Raw genomic sequence first — 24,452 nt, 5'->3', positions numbered from 1 at the left:
ACCTGACAAAAGCTTGCAAGCCAGGCGGGGAAATTCTATGAACAAGCTTTGAGGGACTACTCACTTCAGAAGGAGGGCAGCACACAGGGAGCGACCGGGGTCCTTCCTGACACCCACTTCTGTGAATTTATCAGTGTACCATACAGTACCAAAGCTGCTTGCTATGGTAAAGGAAGCAGGCAAAATACAAGAAAATGTAGATGAACATAACTTTTGCTTTTTATTTATTTATTTATTTATTTTTTGAGATGGTTTCTCTATATAGCTTTGGCTGTCCCAGAACTTGATATGAAGAACAGGCTGACCTCAAGCTCAGAGCCTGCCCTGCCTCCTAAGTGGTGCTAAGATTAAAGGCATATGCCCAGCCATAGCTTTTTTTTTTTTTTTCTTTCCCACCTCCCTCCCTCCCTTCCTTCCTTCTTTTCTTTCTTTCTCCCACTATGGAGTAAGAGAGCTACTTTCTTTACCATCTTTCCACTGGAGAAAGTGCAAGTTTTGCCGTAATGTGGTGTGGCCTCTGTGGGAATCCATGCTTGCTGAGTGCACTACCAGTCCCTAGGGAAATCTCTCTAGTCTTGCTTACACCTGAAGTCTCCTCCACATTCCTTGGCCGAGTCTGGTTTCACAGAAGTGTGTCCTGGGCTGAGGACACATGATGAGAAGGAAGCATTTGCCCTGAGGTCCTTAAGGATCTGTGCAGATTGCAGAGTTGGCAGCTGGGGCTCTAAACTAACACTGCTGCCATCTGAACCCAGTGTTTAACACATGTGTGAATCCAGTCCCTGCCTCTTCCTACACCCACGACTGGCCTTCCCTCCCCTTCTCTCCGGTGTGTGGCTCACTCTCTGACCCCACAACAGTTATTTGTTCAGGGCTGAACCACAAATCACAAGTAAAAATAAACTTTACCAACTGGGGATGATCCCTTACCCCCAACCCCAAACTATTTTGACTCTCTGTGGGATGTTTTTGGCTGTTTAGATTTTTGAAATGTGTTTCCTCAAGTATGAGATTCAGAATGGGTTTGAATTAAAGGAGAGAGAAAGCCAATTGGTGGGGACCACATGAGCATGTGTTCTAAAGCCTTAAAGAAAAATCGCTTTCCTGGGCCAGGAAGTGCAGTGGACAAAAGAGGAAGTGGGCCTTATCTGAAGGGAGGTGACTAAGAACAAGACACACCCAATAGGAAAAGTAGTGAAGAGACTCGACAGAGTAACCAACACCGGGCAACATTTCCACACGGGCTGCGCCGCTACAAGGAAGGCTCTCCAGCATGGTTCCGCACAGGCGGGTAGGAGGTGAAAATCAGCGGCTTGTTCTCTTTCCCTGAGACACAGCACGAGGCAGTTCTCCACTTGCCAAGGAGCAGAGGGCAGCACTGCTCACCGGCCCTTCAGTTTGGCCAGGCCCACCCCTTGCTCTCCAGTGCAGCCCCGGGGACTACTGTAATGACTCAGGGATGGTGCTGACAACATGGGTCGTCTCCGTGGCTGTTGGAGGGGAACCAAAGAAGGTGTTGGTTTGGTTCCTCTGATGATCTCGGAGATAAGGAGGAACAGAGGAGCTTTTGATGTGGAGGATCCTGGTGTCCATCACCTGACAGTCAATCTGCATCATCACTTCATAGTCCTGCCCATTGATCACATTATCTGTGGAATAGACACAGGGTTAGACAGGCAGTGGGGTGTGAGCAGTCACTACACTTCGGGAGGGGGGGGAGGGTCAGGATTATCATTTCTAGCAGAGCTAGCTACAGCTGGCCTGGGTGCCAGTGTCCTATCCTTCCCTCAGTTCCGGTTCTCCAAGGGTCTTCATTGGGTCAGTAAGGGCTGTACCCTTCCCTCCCAGAGACAGATACACAAGACAGCTGAAGAGGAGGAAGAAATACCATGACCCTTCTACCTCCCATTTCACTGTATTCCTACTTTGAAGAATTGTTTACATTTTGTGCTTTAGTTGTTCACTCGTGGTTAACTTGTACCTCCCCTGGAAAGGCTTCTGGACTGCTTACTTCATGATAGTTTCTCTACTATGTCTCAGCCCTTAAACCCCATTGTTTCTCATTCTTACTTTACTGTTCCCCCATTTCACTACTTACATACTCATGCCCTCAAGTCTGAAAAACTATAAACTACATGTTCCCCAACAGGTACCCTAGTACTACTGTCATTAAACCTTACTGGGGACACAAGTGACATATACAGTGAGCATGACCCAAACTCCCAAGAATGCTGGGATGTCTTCAGAAGACCAAAACTAGGAACCCATGGGCAGAAGGAGGTAGTTAAAGCCTGAGGACAAAGGCTATTTACTTGATAAAATTATAGCAGAAAATATCCAAGCCCATAGAAGGAAATGGACATCCAAATACATGAGCATTTAGAGCCCCAAAGAGCTATTACCAGACAGCCTTTCCATGACATATATATCATAGTTAAGATGTCTTAGTTTTTCTGTTGATGTAATGAAATACCCTGACAAAGGAAACTTAAGAAAGGAAGAGTTATTCCGGCTCACAGTTCAAGGTATGTCTACCATGGAGAGGAAGCCAAGATGGCAGAAGCCTGAGGCGGCTGGTTGAATCGCATCCATAGAAAAGAACCAGAAAGAGATGAATGCATACTTCTGCTCAGCTCCTGTTCTTCATTTTCACAGTTCAGGATCTCATCCAAAAAACAACCCCATCCAATAGAGTGAGTGTATCATCCCACCTCTATTAAATCAATCAAGAAACCTCCCATAGCCATGTCCAAAGGCCAATCTCCCAAGTTATTCTAGATTCTGTCAAGTTGACAACACTAACTACTACAGATGTCAAAAGTGTAAAGTTAAGAAATAATATTAAAAGGTGTAAAAGAAAATGTTGATTCACACACAAGTGAGACATATCAGAATAATGTCAGATTTCTTGTTGGCTACCCTAAAAGCCAAGAAAGCATAGAACAATATACTTCAAGCCCTAATCATAAATACCTGCCAAACAAGAACACTATACCCAACAAGTTATTTCTTGACATTTCAAGATAACCACAAACTAAGGCAAGCAGTGACAACTAAGCCAGCATTGCAGAAACACTTAAAGGAATACAATACACAGAGAAAGGACAAAGAGTCTTATCCAGGAGAGCAAAGGAGAGCTGAGAAGGAATTCATTACACATGACACAGGAAACCAGCAAGTCCCTAATACTAACAGGAGGAAGAAAATAACTACCAATAATTCAAACAACCAGAACAACCAACACAAACAATGGAAATAGCAGACCCTCTCTATAATAACCTTAAAAGCAATGACCTCAACTAACCATTGAAATAATACAGATTGACTGGATTACTTCCTATGTCTCTCTAAATGTCCTCAGTCCTCCAAAACCTCTATGGCTAATTTTGGTCAGCTAGTAGCTATCTAGTAGCCCTCTGATTCAAAGTAAACTTTATTGACAGTCTTGGGAGTGTTAGAATATGGTTAAAATATCCCACAGCAGTCAGGTGGCTCACAATCACATGAACTCCAATTTCAGAGGATCTATCCCTTATCTGATACCTGCTTTGCGTGTGTGTGTGTGTGTGTGTGTGTGTGGTGTGTGAATGATGAAAACCAATCTTTAAATTTGTGGTAGTTACCCTGTATATGTATTTAGCAGGATTTTACATGGCTTTGTGCTCCTTACAGATACCACTACTGTCTGTAAGAACTAAGCTCCACCCCCTCAATCTGGCTCATCTCTGGAGCCTCCATTATCATGAATTTGAAATACCCAGATACATACTATACTCCCTCCACAATTTCTAAGAGGATCAAAGTGTTTTACTTCAGGGACAGGACCAAAATACTCCCTCATTTGTAATCCAGGGTGGTCATTTTCCAACTTGTAGTAAATAAAATGATGAGAGAATTATAAACACATAATATTTCTCAATCCCAGCTGAATAATCACGACACTACACCAGAAGCTCTGAAAACTTGGAAGACTGTTCAGTAGTCAACGTGGCATCTGATTTTGCATTTTCATCTGTGAATCTGGAGCTGTGTTTTCAGGATAGCCTAGTCTCATAGTACCTTTCTATTATGATCATACAAAGCCAAACAGTAATTTTTAAATATAAACACTTTTTAGTGAAAAAGAGCTCAGATTAGAAATAAGATTCTTCCTGTCCCATTATCCTTTCTTAAACTTTTACACTAGATATGTTGAGCATTTTGGAAGAAAACCTAAAGCTTGACATTTGATCTTCAGACTCCATTGTTATGTTTGGGGAAAGTGAGCCATAAAGCTTGTCACATAGGAAGGTAGGGACAGCTCGAGACACCTATCTAGTGTGGGGTGTGTTCAAAGGGTGTGTATTTTCTAATATACACACTTCAGAGAGCCTACGTGTTCTCTGATATTGTATTAAAAAATTGTGTGTTTTGGAAAAGTCTATTAGAGTCTTAAAAATTAAAAAAGAAAAATTAAAAAATTAAAAAAGAAACCACTAGATAAATCTAATAACCTATTCATTTTATAGTATACAATACATTCCTTCTATTTTAAATCCAAGGGAAGTTAATCCCTGTGCCTTGATAGGTTAGTCTTTGCCTGAAACATTCTCATTGGTGATAAATTTCCTTTACAATTCTTCTAAATCTCTTTGATTATAATTGAAGCTAATTTTCTTTTCAGCCATACCAGAGATGAAGAACAGCTGGCTGCTGCCATACACTAACTAACCTCTTCTTTATGGCCATTGCTACATTGCTACAGCAGCTTAACATCAATTTTCCAAGTCATGACTCCATGCAATGGCTTTCAAATTACTTATCTTTATACAGCTAAATTTAAATGTCTAGAAGTTGGCTAGTGTTTCACACTGAACTATTTTCCAGAAAGTAGAAGTTGGAAGAAAGACATTCTGCTAATGTATTTAGAATCGTTTCATTCAGAACATGTGACCAAGTTTGGATTTCAAGGCACCACACCAGCCATTTCCTTTTGGAAGTACAGTCACTGTGTGTGTGTGTCTCTGTATATAAATGCGCGCACGCGCGCGCGCGCACACACACACACACACACACACACACACACAGTAGCACAGAAGACCAAATAATGGAAAACACATGTCAGAGACATGAAATACATATTACTAATTTTTACTGTTTTTTTTTTTTTTTTTTTTTTTTGGATTAACTCAGAATCCAGATGACAGTTTAAGATCAGGACTAGGCTCTCTAATATAGTTTCAACCACCTGCAGAAGACGTTAGATTCACATACCTGCTGTAGTTTAAACTGATAACTAGGGTTCTTTAATGTCTTAAATATCAAGAGGGGATGAAAGACCTAGAAATACAGGCTCTGAAGGAAAACTAATGCTGCAATTGGATTCCAAACCTAGGAGCTATGGCTGAAACAGCACTGTTACCTTAAACCCAACCAGAAGGCTCAGGGTGGCTCTAGACCAGAGCCTTTAAACTCTCTTCTGTTCTTCACTCCCTCCTCCTGATGGTGACGAGTGCTGGCCATGGTAAGCTAGAGCAATGCTAGAAGACCATGCCAGATCGAGACAGTAAGCAAAGGCAGTGGAATGGAGGAGACCCTTCTGCAAGACATGTTAGATACATTCTTGTGATGCTAGGGCTGAATGTAGGGCCTCTACCACTGAGCTACGCTGCCAGCCCTGCATACTTTGTTTATGATATGCCATTAGAAGTCACAAAGTTCCCAACATCTCTAAAGATTAGAGACGATAGCAGCACTGGTCAGCTCTGGGAGATCTTAGAAAACAGCTCTTTGGGTTTCATAGAACCCAATCAGACAGCAAATGAGGCAGTCTCACCATGACTGATGTCTGGATTGCTGCCACTAAGGGAGGACACATTGAGAAAGAGGCTCATGGTAACTGTAAAACAGTCATCCTGCAGACCAGGCTGGCCTGAGATGTCAGGCAATCCTCCTCCTGCCTCATCCTTTCCAATGCTGATGTTACAGGTGTGGGTCACCATGGCTGGTTCAGGGGAACTTGATCTTGTCTAGGTCCCCATGGTGCTGGGCTGTGGGCATCTGTTTACATACCGAGCACCCAGAACAGCAGGAGCTGTACCACAGCAGGAGCTGAACCACAGCAGGAGCTGAACCACTCATTGCAGGAGCTGAACCACTCATTGCAGGAACAGCAGATGAGGCTCTTGCTACTCTTTGAAGACTTTGTGCTCTGTTACTAGGGGAGCGCCTCTGGAAAGGACAGCACCTTCAACTGATGCCAACAATTTGCTACTCGGTGTGAATAAAATGATCAAAGCAGGCCCTGAGAGAGGGACTGAAGACTTGGGTCAGCCTTGGAGAGCAGGAGAGGAGGGGCCCTTAGAGAGAAATGAGGCCAGAATGTGAGCAGCTGGGACAGAGCACACATTTTAAAGATGATATCCTCATTGTCTCATTGTTAATGTGGAAGTCATGGGTCTCCAGAGGAGAGGAAACATGATAAACATTAGGTTGAGGAGTTGAGAACCAAGTTATCTAAAAAGACTCATAAACCCTTCCCCTCTCCAAATGTATACTTAAGAAAGCAAGAGAGAGAGAGAGAGAGAGAAGAAGGAGGAAGGAGAGAGGGAGGGAGGGAGGGAGGGAGGGAGAAGTCATGCCTATCTGGAAAAACAGAACCCCAAAGGAGTCACACTAAAGTGAAGGTGTTCTGGGTTTATGCTTCTACCAATAGATACATGGAAACCACCACATTTTCAAAAATATTCACCTTGTGTGCTGGGACTTTTGAATCATACAGAATGAGACATAACAGCAATCCAAGTCTGGTAAAATGCATAAACTGAATATTTTACATTTAAAATCCATCAGGCAAATAAAAAGGAAAAGAGATGAAAGGCAGCACGCATGAGCACCGGAATGTGTTTCTGAATGCTCAGAAGGGTTGGGGAAGCCAGGAAAGGTGTCTCAACAGAGGGTGGAAAAATTCCAGGCAACGTGGAATTCTGAACAGCTTATAAACACACAATAACTGAATTAAGCAGTCTGCCAAGGGGCTATTTGTTGAGAGATGACTAACACAAAAAACAGAACTAAATATCCAAAAATTTACATAAAGTTTAATTTTTAAAAGTGACAAGGCTTGACTAGTGCTTTGTGAAGAAATAAATATAAGATAGATTTACTGACTTGTTATTTATGTGCATGAGTGTTTACCTGTATGTCTGTGCACCCACCATGTGTGGCAGTACCTGGTGACTGCAGAGACCAGAAGAAGGTGTCTGATCCCCTGGAACTGTAGTTTCAGATGCTGTGGAGCTGCCAATGTGAATGCTAAGAACTGAACCTATGTCCTATGAAAGGGCAGCCAGTGCCCCAAATGGCTGAACCACCTCTCCATCACCAAAGGCAGATTTTCATCTAAAATTAGACACCAATCCTAATGAAGCAGTTCATTCTGTGCAAGTTTGGGGGTGCAGGCTATGCTACTAACATCTGTACCTGAATCTGGGGACACAACAGCAAACAAACTGGAAAACACCGAAGCACAGTGAATGTAAAGACACGCTGTAATGTCTTCTCTCTGCGGGCTTCTCACTTCCACGTCTGGTTTGGGGCACTTCAACACACCACACATTGTTAGTGTTCTTACTTCTGCTTAGGGGGAAACCCTTTTCTGCTATTTTGACCCACTCAGACTCTCTACATAATCCAACTCTAATAATCTAAGTCCTACTTTGAGTATCAACTTCTAAGAAACCTTCCATGGGAATTCCAATGCTGACTTTATGGTAGTAAAGAAAGGAAGTTAGGCTTCTTTAAGGAATGGCTGGAATGGGGAAAAAGGAAAGGGGAGAAGGCTAGTGAGACCGGAAGCTCTCCCTCACCAACTGGGAAGAACAGCGATCAATAGCTGTCACAGTGCAGACAGGGATACAGACGGCACTTCCGACATCACGGATCTGGAGATGTGAGAACACATGGAGGGACAAAGAGTTCCCAGCAACTGTCACAAATGCCCTTTGCCAGAAGAAATTACAAAGTTTCTCTGATAGGAAGATTTTAGGATTGAAAGTGATCAGAGGCAGAGAAAAAGTTGAGAGGGATATCACACATTTAATTGTAACAAAACTAGAAATTGTTAAATAGTATAGGTTTTATGGACACTAGACAATGGAGATTTGGATAGGAAAGAGTTCTGTTAAATTAGAAATGACATCATGAAACACATATGTGGGCCTAAAATACTGACTATAAAAAACCCACTGGACCCTCATGACCTTTAGTGGTCATGATAATTGAATGGTATTACTAAGTACAAGCAAATCAAACAAACAAACCCTGATTGTTACTATCTTAGTCTAAGCTTCATTATTACATTTTAATATATAGCATTTTCACATGGGCTTCATATACATTAAATTTCCAGGAGCTTAACTCTTGATGATCTGCTTAATAAATACTTCTATGTATAAAACACTGATCATCTAATCCTCATAACAAACTCTTAAATCAGATATAATTATGATTATTGCTGTTATTGTTCCCATTTATGAGACAAAATAACTGAAACAGAGACATCAAGTGCCTGGCTACGCAGCTGGAAAATGACAAAGTAGATCTTGACCTGGACAGTGAGGCTACAGAAGCCATTCTTAAAACTATTCTATCAGGTTAGGAATATTTTTATCCTGAAATTAGAAAAATCAAGAATTATTTATCATTAAAAAACCAGATCATTTTCAGTATTAGAATCACCATCAGAGGATATCCTGATTAAACTGCATGGTAGGTACCCAGAACCAAAAGAGGAGAGCTCCAGCATGTCTCATTCAGGCGGTTCTTCTGATGATGCCAATCCCCAAGCCCCTTAAAAAACTGTTGTTTTTTTAAACTTGAGTCTAATGGGTAAATAATGTGCCAATTCCTTTCCTTCTCATATACTAACAGTTATACTAATGGTCAAAAGCCCTTCACTGTAAAACCCAGACCCACAGACTAACTACCCAAAGGCAGATTACAAGTTAAACCTCTGGTCATAACGATGGGTAGAAGAATCAAACTATAGTACTTCCCTTGTTTGTTTCTGTCTGTTTGTCTGTCTAGTTTTGAGACAAGGTCTTACTATGTAACCTTGGCTAGCCTGGAATTCACTATGTAGCTGAGGCTAACCTTGAACTCATAGAGATCTGCTTGCATTGGCCTCCTGAGTTTGCATTAAAATAAAAAAAATGAATGGGAATTACATATTCTTTCCAGAATGTTAAGATGGTCTGTGTAACATTTCTGTCTACTGTGTTGGGCAGGCTCAGCTACTACGAGATAAAGAATTCCAGATCATGGTAGAGTCTTAAAAGATAATGAGGCCTAGTAACACCAATTATTCCCAGCTTATCCAAAACCCTGGCATATTTTTTAATCATAAAGCAGAACCATACCATGTATTGGGCTCCTTTTTTCCTTGGTGCTTGAGGATCTGCCATTATCGTGAAATGACACAGTAAATATCTGTACTAGAAAGTTCATGACCAGCCACCTCCTTCAGAGGAGAGCTGCCACTGATGGGCTCTTTCATCACAGAAGGCAGCAGTATATTCGGATTCGGAATCCATTTCAGTAGTGGCAAGGCAATTAGCTTTGTTGTGATTGCACAAAGGGAAATGACCCCAAACACAGATAGACCTACAAGACATGGTCTGTATGAGAAGAAAATGAAGAGCACAGCGAAAGGAACTCTGAGATCAGAAGAATTTAGAAAGTCTAGGAGACTGCAAAGGCCAAAACTATCCTGGCAAACGTTAGCTGCAGATAGGGTAACAGCAGAGGTAAGATTACATAGTGATTGATCAGCATGAAGGTACAAAGTTCTGAGAGAACTAGGAAACTGTGAAAAGTTGCTCCTCAGAAACATCTCAGTGGGCTTAATTTCACAGAGACGCATTCATAGGAGGAATCACTAAGTCAGCTCCCTGGGGACAGGCATTTTTGTCACTGCTAAATCCTTACTGTACACAGAAGAGATTCACTTATCAGCATTTATTGGAATGCATGAATGTGTAGAAATAACCTCAAAGGAAGCTGACTGAAAGAGGGTGTACATTGAAGTGACTACTCAGAGAACAGTGCTAGGCAGAAATGAAAGCCACCTTAAGTATGTATCTTAGAGATTCAGTTTTTGTATAAGTATATATGTGCATGTTTGTGTACGTATGTATATATATGTGAGCAGATGTATGTGCTCATGCATATGGAAGCCAGAGGATAAACTAAGCTGTTGTTCTTCAGGAACTGCCTACCTTTATTTTTGAGACAGGATCTCTCACTGGCTGGGCTTGCCAAGCAGGCTAGGCTAGCTGTCCAGGGAGCCTCAGGCATCCTTCCTGTATCCACTTACCCAGATGTGCATGTGCCATCATGCTCAACTTTTTAAAATGTGTGTTCTAAGGATGTGACCTAGGTCTTCATATTGAAGGGCAAGCTATTTCCCAACTCACTCCCAGATTCAGTTTTTAACTGGACAATTTCTTCCTCTTTGGAGCAGAAGTATGGTTAAGAACAGGGTAGAGGCCAGTTTCACAAGTCAATGTCTGTAACATTATTTGCTATTCTGAATCCACCCCCCACATTGATATGCCAGAAATCCCCAATCTGAATTAAATTTGAACATGCTTTAAAAATTCAGAGTCTTCGAGTACTCACATGTGTTTAATTTCTCAGCTCCTTACAACAATTGGACAAGTTTACACAAGTAGAACCAAGCAAACAGGTCTTCAGGAAGATGTCTGGGTCCCTATGTTGTTGTGCGATATCTGATTGCACTGTAACACTGTGTTAATAAAGTTAACTTTCAGTCAGGGGGCTGAGTGGCTAGCTGAATGAAATTAGCCACTGAGAAGCCAGGAATACAGACAGAAGACTCAGAGGAAGCAGGAGGGAGGGACTTGGACTTGTCTCAGATTCTCTGATCTGGGAAGTGTGGAGAGAAGGATAGCTCATCAGTCCTCCACAGCTTCTTTGATCTGTCAGGTTTTTACCTCAATATCTGACTCCTGAGTCTTTATTGATAATAGAACAATTTAGATGAACACTTCACTGTGTCCCTTACTGTTTTACAACATGTTTCCCTTCTTGCAAGCAAGTCTTACTGACAAAAGGCAAGGCAAGCTGGATATGTGCCTGTAACTCTAGCATCTCAGAGGTTGAGACAGGAGAGTCAAGAGTTTCAGGCAAGTCTGGACTAAATATTGAGTCCTTATCTTAACAAACAAACAAACAAACAAAGCAGCAATAGTCAGCAAATCCAAATCACATGCCAAGATCTGAAATGGCTAATCCAGTCCCCCCATTCTTAGGTAAAATATAGTTAAGTACTAAGTCACTTATGACTTTTCTTTTAATATTTTTAAAACACTATATTTATTTAGTATAATCTGCAGGTGTTTTCATTTTGCTTTGCTTTGTATCTTAAAAGTCATCAGTTAATGTAGATAGCACTTTCAGGCAAAAAAAAAAAAAAAAGAAAAGAAAGAAAGAAAAGAAAGAAAAAACAGCTGATGAATGTCTTAGTCTGACTAATGGCAGGAGCTCACTTCAGCATTTCCAGCATTCACTCCTGCAGATGAAATAACCAGAAAACACTCATTCTGAAAAGAACGAAAGAATCTTCCTGTTTTCTGGAAAACTTCTGGAAACCAACCTCACAAAGCTCTGAGGAAACAGTCTTCAAGGCACTCAGGTCCTGGAGGCCACTGACTGAAGCTAGAAGAGGTCGCTACTAAGTAAATTAAGGCACTACTCTGATACCCCATATCAAAAAATAGGAGCACCCTGGCTACTAACCTTCTCTCAAATAAATGATCTAGGATTATGGAATGGTTTTGATCTCCATAAAAATAAATAAATTAGAAATATTATCCTATTTCTATGAGTCTTGATACATACTCTGTAATATTATAAAAACCCTCACTTGTGATTTATAACAATGTTGCTTCCTTAAGAGAATACATTTCTGCGTTAATATAAAGTGGAACATAGACATCTCTCTCAATATGGAGACAGTTTTGGTCTTTGAGCCCCAAAGAACTACTCTTCTTAGCAGGCTGGTCAGCCTCTCTCCTTTCTGTTAACCAGGTTCCTTTGAGCCTCTTCTTTTCTGCTTTTGTAGAATTCAATTTGAGCAAGAATCTTCCTAATGCATGACATGATATTTGATCATTCACAATACCCAACCAACCCTGGTTAGCCTTCAGTAAGAATTCTGCTGAGTCTGTCTACAAGAGTCCCTCTGAGCTCTCATGCTTCTTCTTAGTAATTTTCCAGTTACTGATGCCTCCTGAACACTCTTCCCCTAGGCTGTGTGCTCCTAACCCCTTCCCCAAACTGCAAGACCTCCTCATGAAAGTCCCAGATCTACTGACACTGCCAGCACTGAATAAAGTCTTCCTTACTGAGCTCAACGGGTGGTGGAAATAACATTTTCTTTAACATTGTTAGTTGTTGCTGACTGCCCTATTTCTTTCAGATAAATAGTAATGCTCGTGAGACTAAATCTTGGTGTATATCTCTGTTGGCAAGAAGCTAAGCAGCATTTTAGAAAATTAAAAGCAAGTTATAAAATGCTCTGATGGGTAGATGCCATGCCTGGTCTGCTGAGGAAAAGAAAGTAGAGGAGATGCTAATGTCCAGGGATAAAGTCTAGGGTAGAGAAATCTCTCGCTCTTATTTGTTTTATAAAAGTCATTAACATTTTATGCAAATCAGAGAATTTTGTTTGTTTGTTTGTTGGGTTTTTAGGATAAGAGCTGCCCATATTGTAAGTTATATATGAAATTTAAAAAAAAAAAAAAAAACAGGCATAATTGAGTAAATGTAACATTCCAGAGTTCCAGTCAGCTGCAAAAATGACAAACAACGGCTGAAAACAGAAACTTGGTCTGCTCCACCCGCTGGTCCTTGTGGAATGTCTTCCAAACCCGTCCTGAGAAAAGCTTCCAGGGCAAACCCCCAGAGACTCCTAGCAGGGCTTTGGGGTGCCCACCATTAGGATTTTCTTTTTAATTAGGGATGTTGCTTGAATTTCTGAAGTCCATAAAGCTTCCTTGTACTTACTGATGGAATACCTCCTAAAAGAGCTCATTAACTCAACAAAAACCTGCTCTTTCTAGAAGCCAGACAGCTGCTTCCCAAGAGTTTAACATTAGGGTTAAAATAAATGAGGCTCCTCCCATGCACCTCCTAACAGTCACTCTAACCTGTTAGTGGCAGCTACAGGTGTGAGATCAGGGAACTTGTGGCACCTTACATTAAATACTCAGGTGGCATGGCTGGAGAGATGGCTTAGTGGTCAAGTTCACTAGCCACTCTTACAGAGGCCCCAGGTTTGAATCCCAGAACCCATACAGCAGTTAGCAACAGTCTGTAACTCCAGTTGCAGGAGATCTAACACCCTCTTCTGACTACCTTGGGTACCAGGCACACATGTGGTACACATACTTACACACAGGCAAAATACTTTAAAAAAATAAATCTAAAAAAATTTTGAAAATACATAGGTGGGAGACACAGGTAACATGCTCATAAAAGCAGATGACTGAGGACTCAGCATATCATGGTAGAATCAGAGAAAACTGTTTTCAGCTAAGATGCCTAGTCAGTGTATCAACTATCAATGTACATTCATGTATGCATCATGTATTTGCTCCAAAGGTTTACATAACAGTTACTATCTTCATGTAATTTATAATCAGGTTCTTAGGGAAAATATTTGGGAGAGACTAATAACATTTCACAGGATGGGATATGAAAAACTGCAGAAGACTATAATAGCATGCTTACATCTAACAAATTACTAAACTTATTTTTACAATTCTATTTATTGCTATTTTATGGGATAATTACACATCTAATAATAAAACTTTTTTCTAGAGTAAGCAGAAAAAGAATGGAGTGGCATTTTGGAAAAAGTAAGACTTACTAGGTTCAAACATATTCTGGTACACTGACAAGAGTAATGGCTACAATAAATTAAAGACACTTCTGTCCAAACAAATTCACAGAGCTGCCTCGAACCCATGTGTGTATATATAAAAGTGCTCAAAAGATTAATTCCTCCTGGATCTTATGGAAAGAGAGCAAGACAAGGGGGTCTGAGAGTGCGGACATTTTACGTTCAAATAGAAGTTTTAACATAAATCACGGATCAAATCCCAACTTCAGCACCTAACTTGGGTTCTTACTTTCTCAGACTTGTTCTACATTGCCTCAGCTGCAGGTTCAAACTGTGTCCTGAGTCATTGTGAAGTAGTCCAATAGGAATGAGAATTACAATCTTTATTCAAGCTGTGGACATAACAGCACATGTCCAGAAACAAGTTTGAAAAGCTGTCTCTTGCTCATAAGGATATAAAATCTCTTATTCTTTCTTAAAGAGATTTCTGACAAAGAAATTAACCAGGCTGAGACAATGTCAAACATTGCATTTAACTTTATTTGCCAAAATTCATACAGAGTTGGACAGCCAATGCCTTGCTTATGGGTGTATGTTCCTAATTCCTAAGTGGCAAGGGGTCAGGGCCATGCTGTAGACATACTTCCTGTCCTGAGCCAGACAGGCCTGTTACTGCCTGAGTTTCCTGGCCTGCTTTCTGGCTTGTCTGGCCTGCGGGTAACCCAGAGGAAGCAGCATTTGGAGTTTCCCCATGTCAGAGCTGGCTGCATGAAGCTCAGACATCCTCAGTATAAAGCATCTGGACAAAAAAGCCTACATTTTGTACAATTAGAAGGAAGGGAAAAATCAAGCACATGGCAATTAAGGCAAGTTATAGAAATATTCACGTCCAGCTACAGAATAAGGTTATACACACAAAATTACGTCAATTATAAAGAAAAGTAGATTATTTCATGCACTTTTGTGATGATTCAAGTTAGAGCTGTACCAGTCTTAGAAATGACATACTCTTCCATTTTAGACCTTAGGAATCTGAGGCCCAAAAATTCTTAGGTTAAGTTCTGCAATTTATTCTCATTATTACTGCTTCTTGAAGACAGTCCAAAGGAGGGGCTGGCCCACATCCTCCATAGGATAGATAGTAACTGAGGAACAATTGCTTAAGATGCAAGTCACTTAAAAAGTATTCACAATTAACTGGGGTTTAGTTATATTATCACTTAGAACTTTTTCTGGATTTTAGCTCTTGGTGCAGGGAGGAGGGGCTTGGACCTGCCTCAACTGAATGTATCAGGCTTTGCTGACTCCCCATGGGAGGCCTTGCCTTGAAGGAGGTGGGAAAAGGGGGTGGGTTGTGAGGGAATGCTGGGGGGCAGGAGGAGGGAGGACAGGGGAATCCTGTGGTTGGCATGTAAAATGAATAGGAAGTCTCTTAATAAAAAAAAGAGGGGTTGGGGTTTTAGCTCAGTGGTAGAGCGCTTGCCTAGCAAGCACAAGGCCCTGGGTTCAGTCCTCAGCTCTGGCAAAAAAAAAAAAAAAAAAAAAAAGACTCAAACTGAAGAAGCATAAAACATGGACCAGAGGACTGGGGTTATTGAGCTCAAACACTTTCAGGGCACATCATTTTAAGGAAAAGCCTCTTTGATCTTCCACTTTCTAGTTTTCATTCATTAAATATTTACTGAATCTCCACTGGGCCAAGCCTGGTCTAGGTGTTGGAACTGAAAGGGGGAAAACCCACAAGGGTTTTGCTCACAGACTTTACATTCTAATGGTGAGCATGAGCAGACAGGACAGAAGAGAAGTAACCATGCACAGTTCTTAAGGACTAATTGTGATGGTATCTGAGGAAGGTCTTCAAATGTTAAGATATAAAATGTGAGGACTGTCACCATGTGGAGTTGGTATGGCAGAGTGGAAATGCCAAGCTTTACAATAGTTATGGATCTGAAGGCTAGCTCTTCCAGTTACTAGCGAGCAAGTTTTGGTAATTTTACCTGTAATAGAGAAACTGATACCTAACCATATTTCAAGAGTTAATTATGCCAAGCACCTATCAGAGCAAGCAATACACACTTTTCAATACAGCAAGGAATGAAAGGTGCCTCTGCATTCCAGAGCACAGGTATTCTCAGAGCATCGGCGATCCTGAGGTCTCGCCTGCCCTTCCACTACCTGCTTCATGGTCTTACAGAGAGGAAGTCAATGCACTCTCTACTGTTCTTCATTCAACTTACAATGACGCTGCTTTCCTAGGGGCAATGTGAGGTTGAGGAGTGAATACATCTAGCATCACTGTACAAAAAGAAAGACTGCAGTCTTCCTACTGTTCATACAAGTGTGACTAACACTGATGTTAAGACAATGAAAAAAAAAAAATCCAGGGGAGTGGCTGCACTGGAAGCCAACAGATTTATCTGTTTATCCTGAATACAGTATCCAGAACGTCCCCCCTTGTTCAATCCCAGATAAGGGAGTTCGAGAAGAGGAGGCGGAGGGGAGACAGGAGGTGGGAAGAAGACCAGGGAGGGGAGAGCTCCTTGTAGCAGCAGATCTCTATCACACAGTAGAAACACTGTGTGATAAGAAGAAACAATGGCAAGCACTAAAATTCTTAAGTCCTCACTAGGTGTTCCAGAAACACTAAGAACACTGGCAAGTTCCCTCTCTCTCTCCACTCTTAAGGCAAATTTGCCCAAGCAGCTCCTGTAACTTGGTCTTTTATTCTAACCTGAACCCTTGACATTGTTTTCTAGGCTTCTTCAGTGAAAACCTTGGGGTCCTTCCTGTTAAGTAACTGGATCCAAAGCATAGTTTTTATGGGATATGGTTAGTCTCACAGAAGTCAAGCTATAGCCTAAAAACTGGGTTGGTTTATGACTTAGAATTTCAGAGGGCCTCCTTTTCCTGAGATTCAAACAAACAAACAAACAAACAAAGGACACAACAACAATAAAACCTTTAATGCAGCGACAGCAGTGACACCTTACTTTCATACCATTAGCTTATCCCATCAAAATCCCTCAAACTCACAAAGCTACCTTAGTTTGCAGCTGAGCATCACAAACCCTAAACAACCAAAGTACAGTCACCACCTAGGTGTTGCACTAACAGATATTACACAATCTTTAAAAAGCTACAAATATGCTTAATTTAACCTTTATTTTTAAAGCAGAGACTGAAATTCCCAATTTAATTAACTCAGCATATTCAATTAATAGGGTCTTATAAAGGAGGTTTTTTCCCCCCAGATTTTTAAGGCAACAGGTATGTTCTTCCAATGAAAGTTTGTTCCTATGATCAATGTGATTCAATTACATAAATATTTATACAGCAGCTGCTATGTGCTAGGCAGTGTGCTGGGTGTTGGAGAAACAGAGACGAGTAAGACCTGGCCCCCGATCAAAGCACTTGACGTCTAGTAAAAAGAAGCAGCCATGCAAACACACCTAAGAAGGCCTAAGTGTGAGATGGTAGGTAGTTATACTGTTCAGTGAGAACAGGGAGGCAGGGAGCCCACCCTGACAGGGAGGATGGAGGTGGTGACAGGAAAGGCTTTCTGAAGGAGATAAACACTTGAGTCAGACTTTGGAGGATTCTTCTGGGCTAGGAAAATTCTGGAGTGGGTAAGCATGAGTCTAATACATCAAGTCTGGGTGGCACACTGTGCAAGGTGCTGCTGAAGAACAAAGTGTGGGGTGGGACAGGGGCAGAGGAGGAGGGAGAAGAGGGATTCACAGAGCCACTGAAGGGCTCTAAAGAAGTGAGACACAGGATCAGAGTGGAATTTATTAGAACTGTTATTTATTAAACAGTGCAATGTTATTTATTAAGTGACACTATTTACCATGCAAGAAAAGCCACGAGGTACAACAAAAGCCACTCTAAGAGTTTATTAAGGGAATAGAGAGGGGGTATGCATAGGCCTATGGAATGACCATGCAGGAAGAGAGGGGAGGAATAGATGGCACCCACTTTTATAAGTGCCCCCCCCAACGGGTCTTACATAGTTATACCACACATGTGCATAAATTATGTGATCATGCAGCACATAGGTCATGTAGGACCTAAGGCCCTAGGACGACTAAGCATCTGGCCTGGCTGCATGGCTGGGGAAGTGGTTAGGAATTCTAACAGGATGTTCTGGTGGTAATGTGGGAAACAGAGATGGTGGAGGATGGCAGCAACAATAAATAGATGCCTCAGTCCTAAACCTTACATGTTCTAATTGATTTCCTGAGGAGCTAAGCATTCTGTTGACTCATACCTACTAGTTACAATAAAAACACACAAGAATACTTTCCACAGAAGTCAGTGTGTAAAGTATACCCCACTTGATGTGTAAGACACACTGTTTATAACTTTATTCAGTTCATCTTTGAAAACAAAAGCCTAATGTAAAAGTAAAATATTCAAATCAGGCTCGTAGGCCAACAGCGACTTTTTGAATAACACAGTGATATGGCCTACTGCAGAATTTTCAGAAACAGGCTGTTCAGAAGGGTTCTGGAGAAATAAAAGATTAGGAAGGGATTACTGAAGAATTTGCTACATTTCCTACACTGCTTTCAATTTGTATGCTGCCTTTTATTGGGACTAACTTTGGTTACACTACTGAAAAACAGACATACATACTTCTGAGGTTATGTATTCTCAGAAATTAGCACAACTAAACATATAAAAGCAATAAAATACTTGATGAGAAAGAAGCATAATGGTTTATAGTATTGATGGGTGGGAAAGGGTCTAAAATTAGGAAGGGAACCAACACACACTGTTCATTTAATCCTTAAAACAGCCTTTGTACCTGTGGATGATGGTGGTGCACAGCTTTAATCCCAGCACTAGGGAGGCCAAGGGCCATGGATCTCTGTGAGTTCAAGGCTACCCTTGTCTACATAGTGAGTTCAGGCCAGCTAGGGCTACAAAACAAGACCCTGTCTCAACAACGACAAAATAAAGTTGGACATTATCAAAACAACAACAAACCAAAACAAAACTTTATGAGGTACCTGGCAGAGCCCCCTTATTACAATATCACAAATGTAGTCTTAGGTATTTATATTAATTTCTCCAAACACAAAACTGTAAAGTGGCAGAATCAGATTTGAACTCAGGTCAGAGCTTGCTGTCATGGGAAAGTATCGGATATGTTACATAATAATAAGGGAACTCTACTGGGTACCTCATATGGTGGTATAAACCATCACGTTTCTTTCTTACAAAAGAAAAAAAAAAGTATGTTATGGGGGAGGAATCTTCCTGGGAATGGTTAGTGCAAAGAGTGCTGTTCCAAAAAAGAAAAAAAAAAAAAAATCAGAGTAGGTGGGAGCTGGTTATGACTCTTCCTTGGGAAAACATGGGTTACTGCAGGAACCAGGTCTAGGGTCCCCGGAGGTGGAATGACCTCACTCCTTAGAACACAATGCAGCAAAACATGCTAACTGTCATGCAACGTTTATTCTTTCAAAAGCTTGTAAAACCTACTGGGGGAGGGGGTTGCTGAACTTGAGGCCAAAAAGAAGAGCAATGAGGAGGTGGCTTAGGAGGAGAGCCGCCCAGATTCTCACTACAGGGAGATTGACAGCTGGATCTGTGCTCCTCACTACCACAGGACTTCACAGTGGGTGTTAGGCATGTGTTTTCTTTAAAGGGACTTTGGGAGAGTATGTGCTGCAGTCAATACAAGCTTTGCTAGCACTGGGAAAGTCTATAACCCGTAGGAACCACAGGACTGAAAACCAACAGCACACAGATCTGTATCGCTTTCAAGTCCCCACTACATCAGTGGCTTCTGTTCCTGGTAAAGAATTTCCTGCTCCTTTCTTGGCCACCTGCCACCCACCTTCCATCCCCACTCCTCTCTCCAGGACTGAGGACAGATCCCAGAACTCATGGATGTTAGGCACTAGCCCTGAGCCTCCTTGCCTCCTGTTTGAAATTTTAAGACAGGGTCTTGTTGAGTTGCTCAGACCCTGACTTTGTAACTCTCCTGTCTAAGCCTTCCACATAGCTGAAATGCAGGTGTATACTAGTAGCTAGCACTTCTTATTTCTATCAAAATTTTCATCAGGTTCTGTGAAGTGGATCTATTTAAGAGACATGGAGGAAGATAGTAACATCTTATTGTAGTTATAAGTCTGGAGGAAGGTCTGGCAAGTGCTGGGCGGGGCACTATGTTGTTTCCTCTGTCCAGTGTTCATGCTGGGATTAAAAGCATGCACCACTACACCTGTCCTCGGCCCAGAGAGCCTACCAGAGTTGGTGCAGCTTCCAGGGAGACCTCATGCCAAACAGAAACACCTGCTTGGATGAGCTTTGCTCACATGAAAAGAACATGCATGTGGCTTCAACCATTGTTAACATGCTTTCACAGTGTGGAGTGTATTTACAATAGCTAAAGATTACAGACACCAGCAGGTACCTACCAGACTATCTCTGCTTAATTTCCAAACATCACCTTGTACATGGTTTCACTGTTTTCATGCGGTTCTTTACCAGCTATGCTGACATTAAGAACCATGCTACTCCTAAGCAAAGTAGACTACTGCTCCTCCATGATAATAGCCTTATAAACTTTACAAAGACCACAGAGAGCATGCCAGAAAGTTTCTGAATAAAAATTGACCCAAATCAAATTTTTTCAAGTTCCTACATTTGCTAATTTTCTCTTTCTCTGGCATTTCATAGTAGGACCAACTAAACCAAACTCAAGAAAAACGAATTCATTAATTTAGTAGAAAGGAAGACTGTCTTCCAGGTTGACTTATCCACAGTATCTGTTTGGTTCCTAAGACATTCTCAGCATAAAGATGTGAATATAACATATGTGTGAAGAAAATCTCACATATATTCCAGAAAACATGAACTCAGAATGCAATACCAATGCCTACGTACTGAGTAGGCTACAGAGACAAGCAGGGGAGCAAGGCGACACCAGAGTAGTAGTGTGTGCTGACATGAACTCATTCAGACCCATGATACTTCTCTACTTAAAGGTAGAAGCAGGAAAAAGGACGTGTGTGTGTATGAATCTCACTGAAAATACAGTTAGATAAGCAGACTAAGAGCAGCTGTTTTCCAGTTTAGTGCTTAGAAAGATACCTCCCCTCTGCTAAATACAGAGGATCCCAAGGAGATATCACTCTCCTTCATCAGCAAAAACATGTTGAGTTATATTCATTTCCACATTTCCACATGAACAAGTCTCTAAGACACAATAAAATGGATAAGACGATATGCAAACAGTTGAACAGGTCCTTTAAAATGAGATTAATTGGATACATGAACATTATCCCCTTGTCTTCAAGTATAGCAAGAATGTTCTACTATAATATACATGAGTTTATGTAGCTATTGGGTGTATACATTTTTCATCCTGGTATCTCTCAGCTCTTACCACAATGATGAAAACTTCAGGAATGTGACTTGAACTGACTATATACAAAGGTGATATACTGATGAACTACATGCAGGATGGGACTCCCTGGAACAAAATGGAGAAGGTGGGACTGATGAGCTAGCCCAACTGCCAGCAAGCTTAAAGGGGAAAAAAAAATCAAAATTAACTGTCCTTGGAATGGGTAGACAGGAGATTTATCATGTTCATGACCCAATTCTTTTAATGGTTCCTATTAGCTATCATAGTCTTAGTGTGAGCCAGTTTTCCTGGAAAAATAGTCACACACAAAGAAATGTAGACAAAAATGTGAGGAGATATATTCTCTGTACTACTAAATGTCATGTTATATTTGAATATAGAACTAGTTTGTTGGTCTGGGACAGGCTGGTTTATGAAAGTGACTGATGGTTACTTTTGGAAAATGTTTTCTAAAAGAGAGTTTTGTATGTTTAAGTGCCAAGGAAAAGTAAGCAAACTCTGAAATTGATGTCTACTAAATTCAGATGGAATGAATTTATACAAAGGTCTTTAATTAGATAAACTTAAATCTCAGAAAAGCTGTACTTTATAGTCCTTATGTTTCTTCATACTTTAATAGAGCGCTGAAAACAGCTCTTCTGGTTTATCATAAAAGACACAGGACTAGTCTGTGAGCAAGTCTTGCTGTGACCTGAAATGCTGCTTCACTGTTGCCCATCATGGATGATGAGACCATCAACACAGCACCTCCTACTCTGCAATCATAGTAACAAATGGATGTTGAGTTTTACTGTCTTCACTCATTCACACAGTGTGCTTAAGAGAAAGGCCAAAGACATTAACAACAAGTGGTTGGTCTACAGAATACTGGTTGCAATCAACCATGAAGTCCAGTTATGGTCACCTGAAGCTTCTCCTTTACCTCAATAGTTAAGTATGGCTAATGCCTATTTCGTATAGTCTCTGTGAGGACCAAATGCAAACCTTATGCCAATGAACACAGGAAAATATATAATGCACATAGTGGGTGCTCAAAAAGGGAGATTTGAACCTGAACTTAAAATTCTAAACTACTGAAGCTTCATGAAAACATCAACACTGGTCCTTGCTGTAGTTTAGGTATCCAAGTGTCTGGGCCTTCAGTAGAGGTATCAACGATACTCTTCGTCCTACCATTTTGTCTGTCACGTCAAGGTGCAGGCCAGCTGTAATGAGCTGGGTTTTGCAGGTGATGGCTGATGAAGTCCAGGTAGATGAGAATGAAGGCAAGTGAAGGGCATGGTGGAAGGACATCAAAGTGGGTCACTTTCGCTCTAGAGCTGTGATGGGTTAGGACAGACGGGGGCCTAGGAGAGGGCAGTGGGAACGTTACACCGATAATTTCTAGAGTGAAATTTGTTTATTGTAAGGTATTCAAACTATTTTCTGTTGCAGGATATTTGATCACACTGTGTGGAAATTTGTCACTGTTTTACCTTGCCTGCCTAGGCACCCTCTGATTGGTCTAATGAAGAGCTGAACAGCCAATAGCTAGGCAGGAGATGCTAGGTGAGATTTCTAGGGAGAGAGAATGATTCTGGAAAGAGAGGTGGAATTTGCCAGCAAGACACAGTGGGAGTCAGATGTGCAGAATGAAGGAGAGGTAAAAAGCCACGTGGCAGGATGTAAAAGAACAAAAACAGGTGAGTTTAAGTTATAAGAGCTAGTGGGACAAGCCTAAGCTAATGCCTAACTTTCAATATTAATAAGTCTCTGTGTCATTATTTGGGGGCTAAAGGTCCAGAGAAAGTCTGACAAAAAAAGATTGGCTACAATTTTCTGCTTATTTACTGGATTACCCTACAGTTTATGTGTTATAATGTATATGACTATTTTTTATAAAAATTAAAAAATGTTATAATACTTTGTAATAAGATTACAATTAACAATAAGATATCTTCACACACACAAACAAAAAAAAACCCCTAAACTATCTAGCATATAGTCAGTGAATGCTCAAAAAGCATCCTATTTAAAAAATACTTTAGCTTTTTGGAGCCCAGTGCCTTACACAGCCTTGGTGCAGGGAGAGGGGCTTGGACCTGCGTCAACTGGAAGTACCAGCTCTGCTGACTCCCCATGGAGGCCTTGCTTTGGAGGAGGTGGGGATGGGAAGTGGGTTGAGGGGAGAAGGCTAGGGGTGGGAAGAGGGAGGAGAGGGGGGTCTGTGGTTGGTATGTAAAATGATAATAATAAAAGAATAAAAAATACTTTAAAGTGTGTGAGCATCTTGGGTCAACATTATTGATTGTCCCAACAGTGCAGTTCATATTTCCCTGATGATTTGCTCCAGAACCTTTCTTCATGGAGCCCTGTACATTATTTCTTTAAAATGAGAAAATTAATGCAAACATTTCACTATCAAGTAGGTTGCTTCTGCTTAAAAACAAACAAACAAACATTATAAAAGACATGGCACTGTTTATGATTTTCTCTTGTATTTCCTCGTGTATTAAATGATCTCAGAGCCACACAGTAACACCATCACAATGAGCTGACCTGTGAACAGATGACAGAAAGGTCCTCTAATACATCTATATCCTCCCCCCCCCCCCCCAACACTAAGTCATTCTTTCTGTGCTCTTAGTGGTGTGAACAGACTCACTTGCCACTTAGCTACAGTTCTTCTTCCTGGGATCTGGAAGAATGTGTTCTAGTCTCAGCTCTGTAAGTAGCTGGGTTGAATCAGCTATTTATCTCTCACCATCTTTTTTTTTCTTTATCTGTGTCAAGAAGCTGTTTGTCCTAGAATATGTTTTTCAGCTCTAAGACTCTTTATGATGTCTGTGGGTCCTGCTTCCCAGTAAAGTTACTAAATCTGAAGCATGAATCATATTGAACTGCAGTCACATTACATTAAAAACAAACATGGAATCAAATTATTCTATTTTATGGTACCAAACTAAGTAATAATTGCAAAGGAACTTAATATTTACAGTGACAACTATCTTCGTTCTTAGTCAAGCAAATGTTTTATTTATTTGTTCTAAGTAAGAGAAAACTGGAAGGGATGACTGGTGGACTAGTTTCTGTGTGAATTATTCTGTCTTTTTATCTCCATAAAACATCAATATATTTCAGACTTAGCAAGCATGGTTGGTCCAGGTAACCAAAAGCATACAGAAG

General features: G+C 41.0%; 1 protein-coding gene across 1 annotated transcript in view; it reads right to left on the bottom strand.

Moving 5' to 3' along the window:
- Positions 1-396: 396 nt before the first annotated feature.
- Positions 397-24,452, bottom strand: part of Atf6 (activating transcription factor 6) — a 167,473-nt gene continuing 143,417 nt past the window's right edge. The window contains exon 17 of the mRNA XM_036202679.1: positions 397-1,649. Within this exon, the coding sequence (XP_036058572.1) occupies positions 1,441-1,649 (209 nt within the window). The 3' untranslated portion in view covers positions 397-1,440. The remainder of the gene's footprint in view (positions 1,650-24,452) is intronic.

Source organism: Onychomys torridus, chromosome 11, assembly GCF_903995425.1.
Source record: "Onychomys torridus chromosome 11, mOncTor1.1, whole genome shotgun sequence".
Lineage (NCBI taxonomy): Eukaryota > Metazoa > Chordata > Mammalia > Rodentia > Cricetidae > Onychomys > Onychomys torridus.
This window is presented reverse-complemented; position numbering and strand designations above follow the sequence as displayed.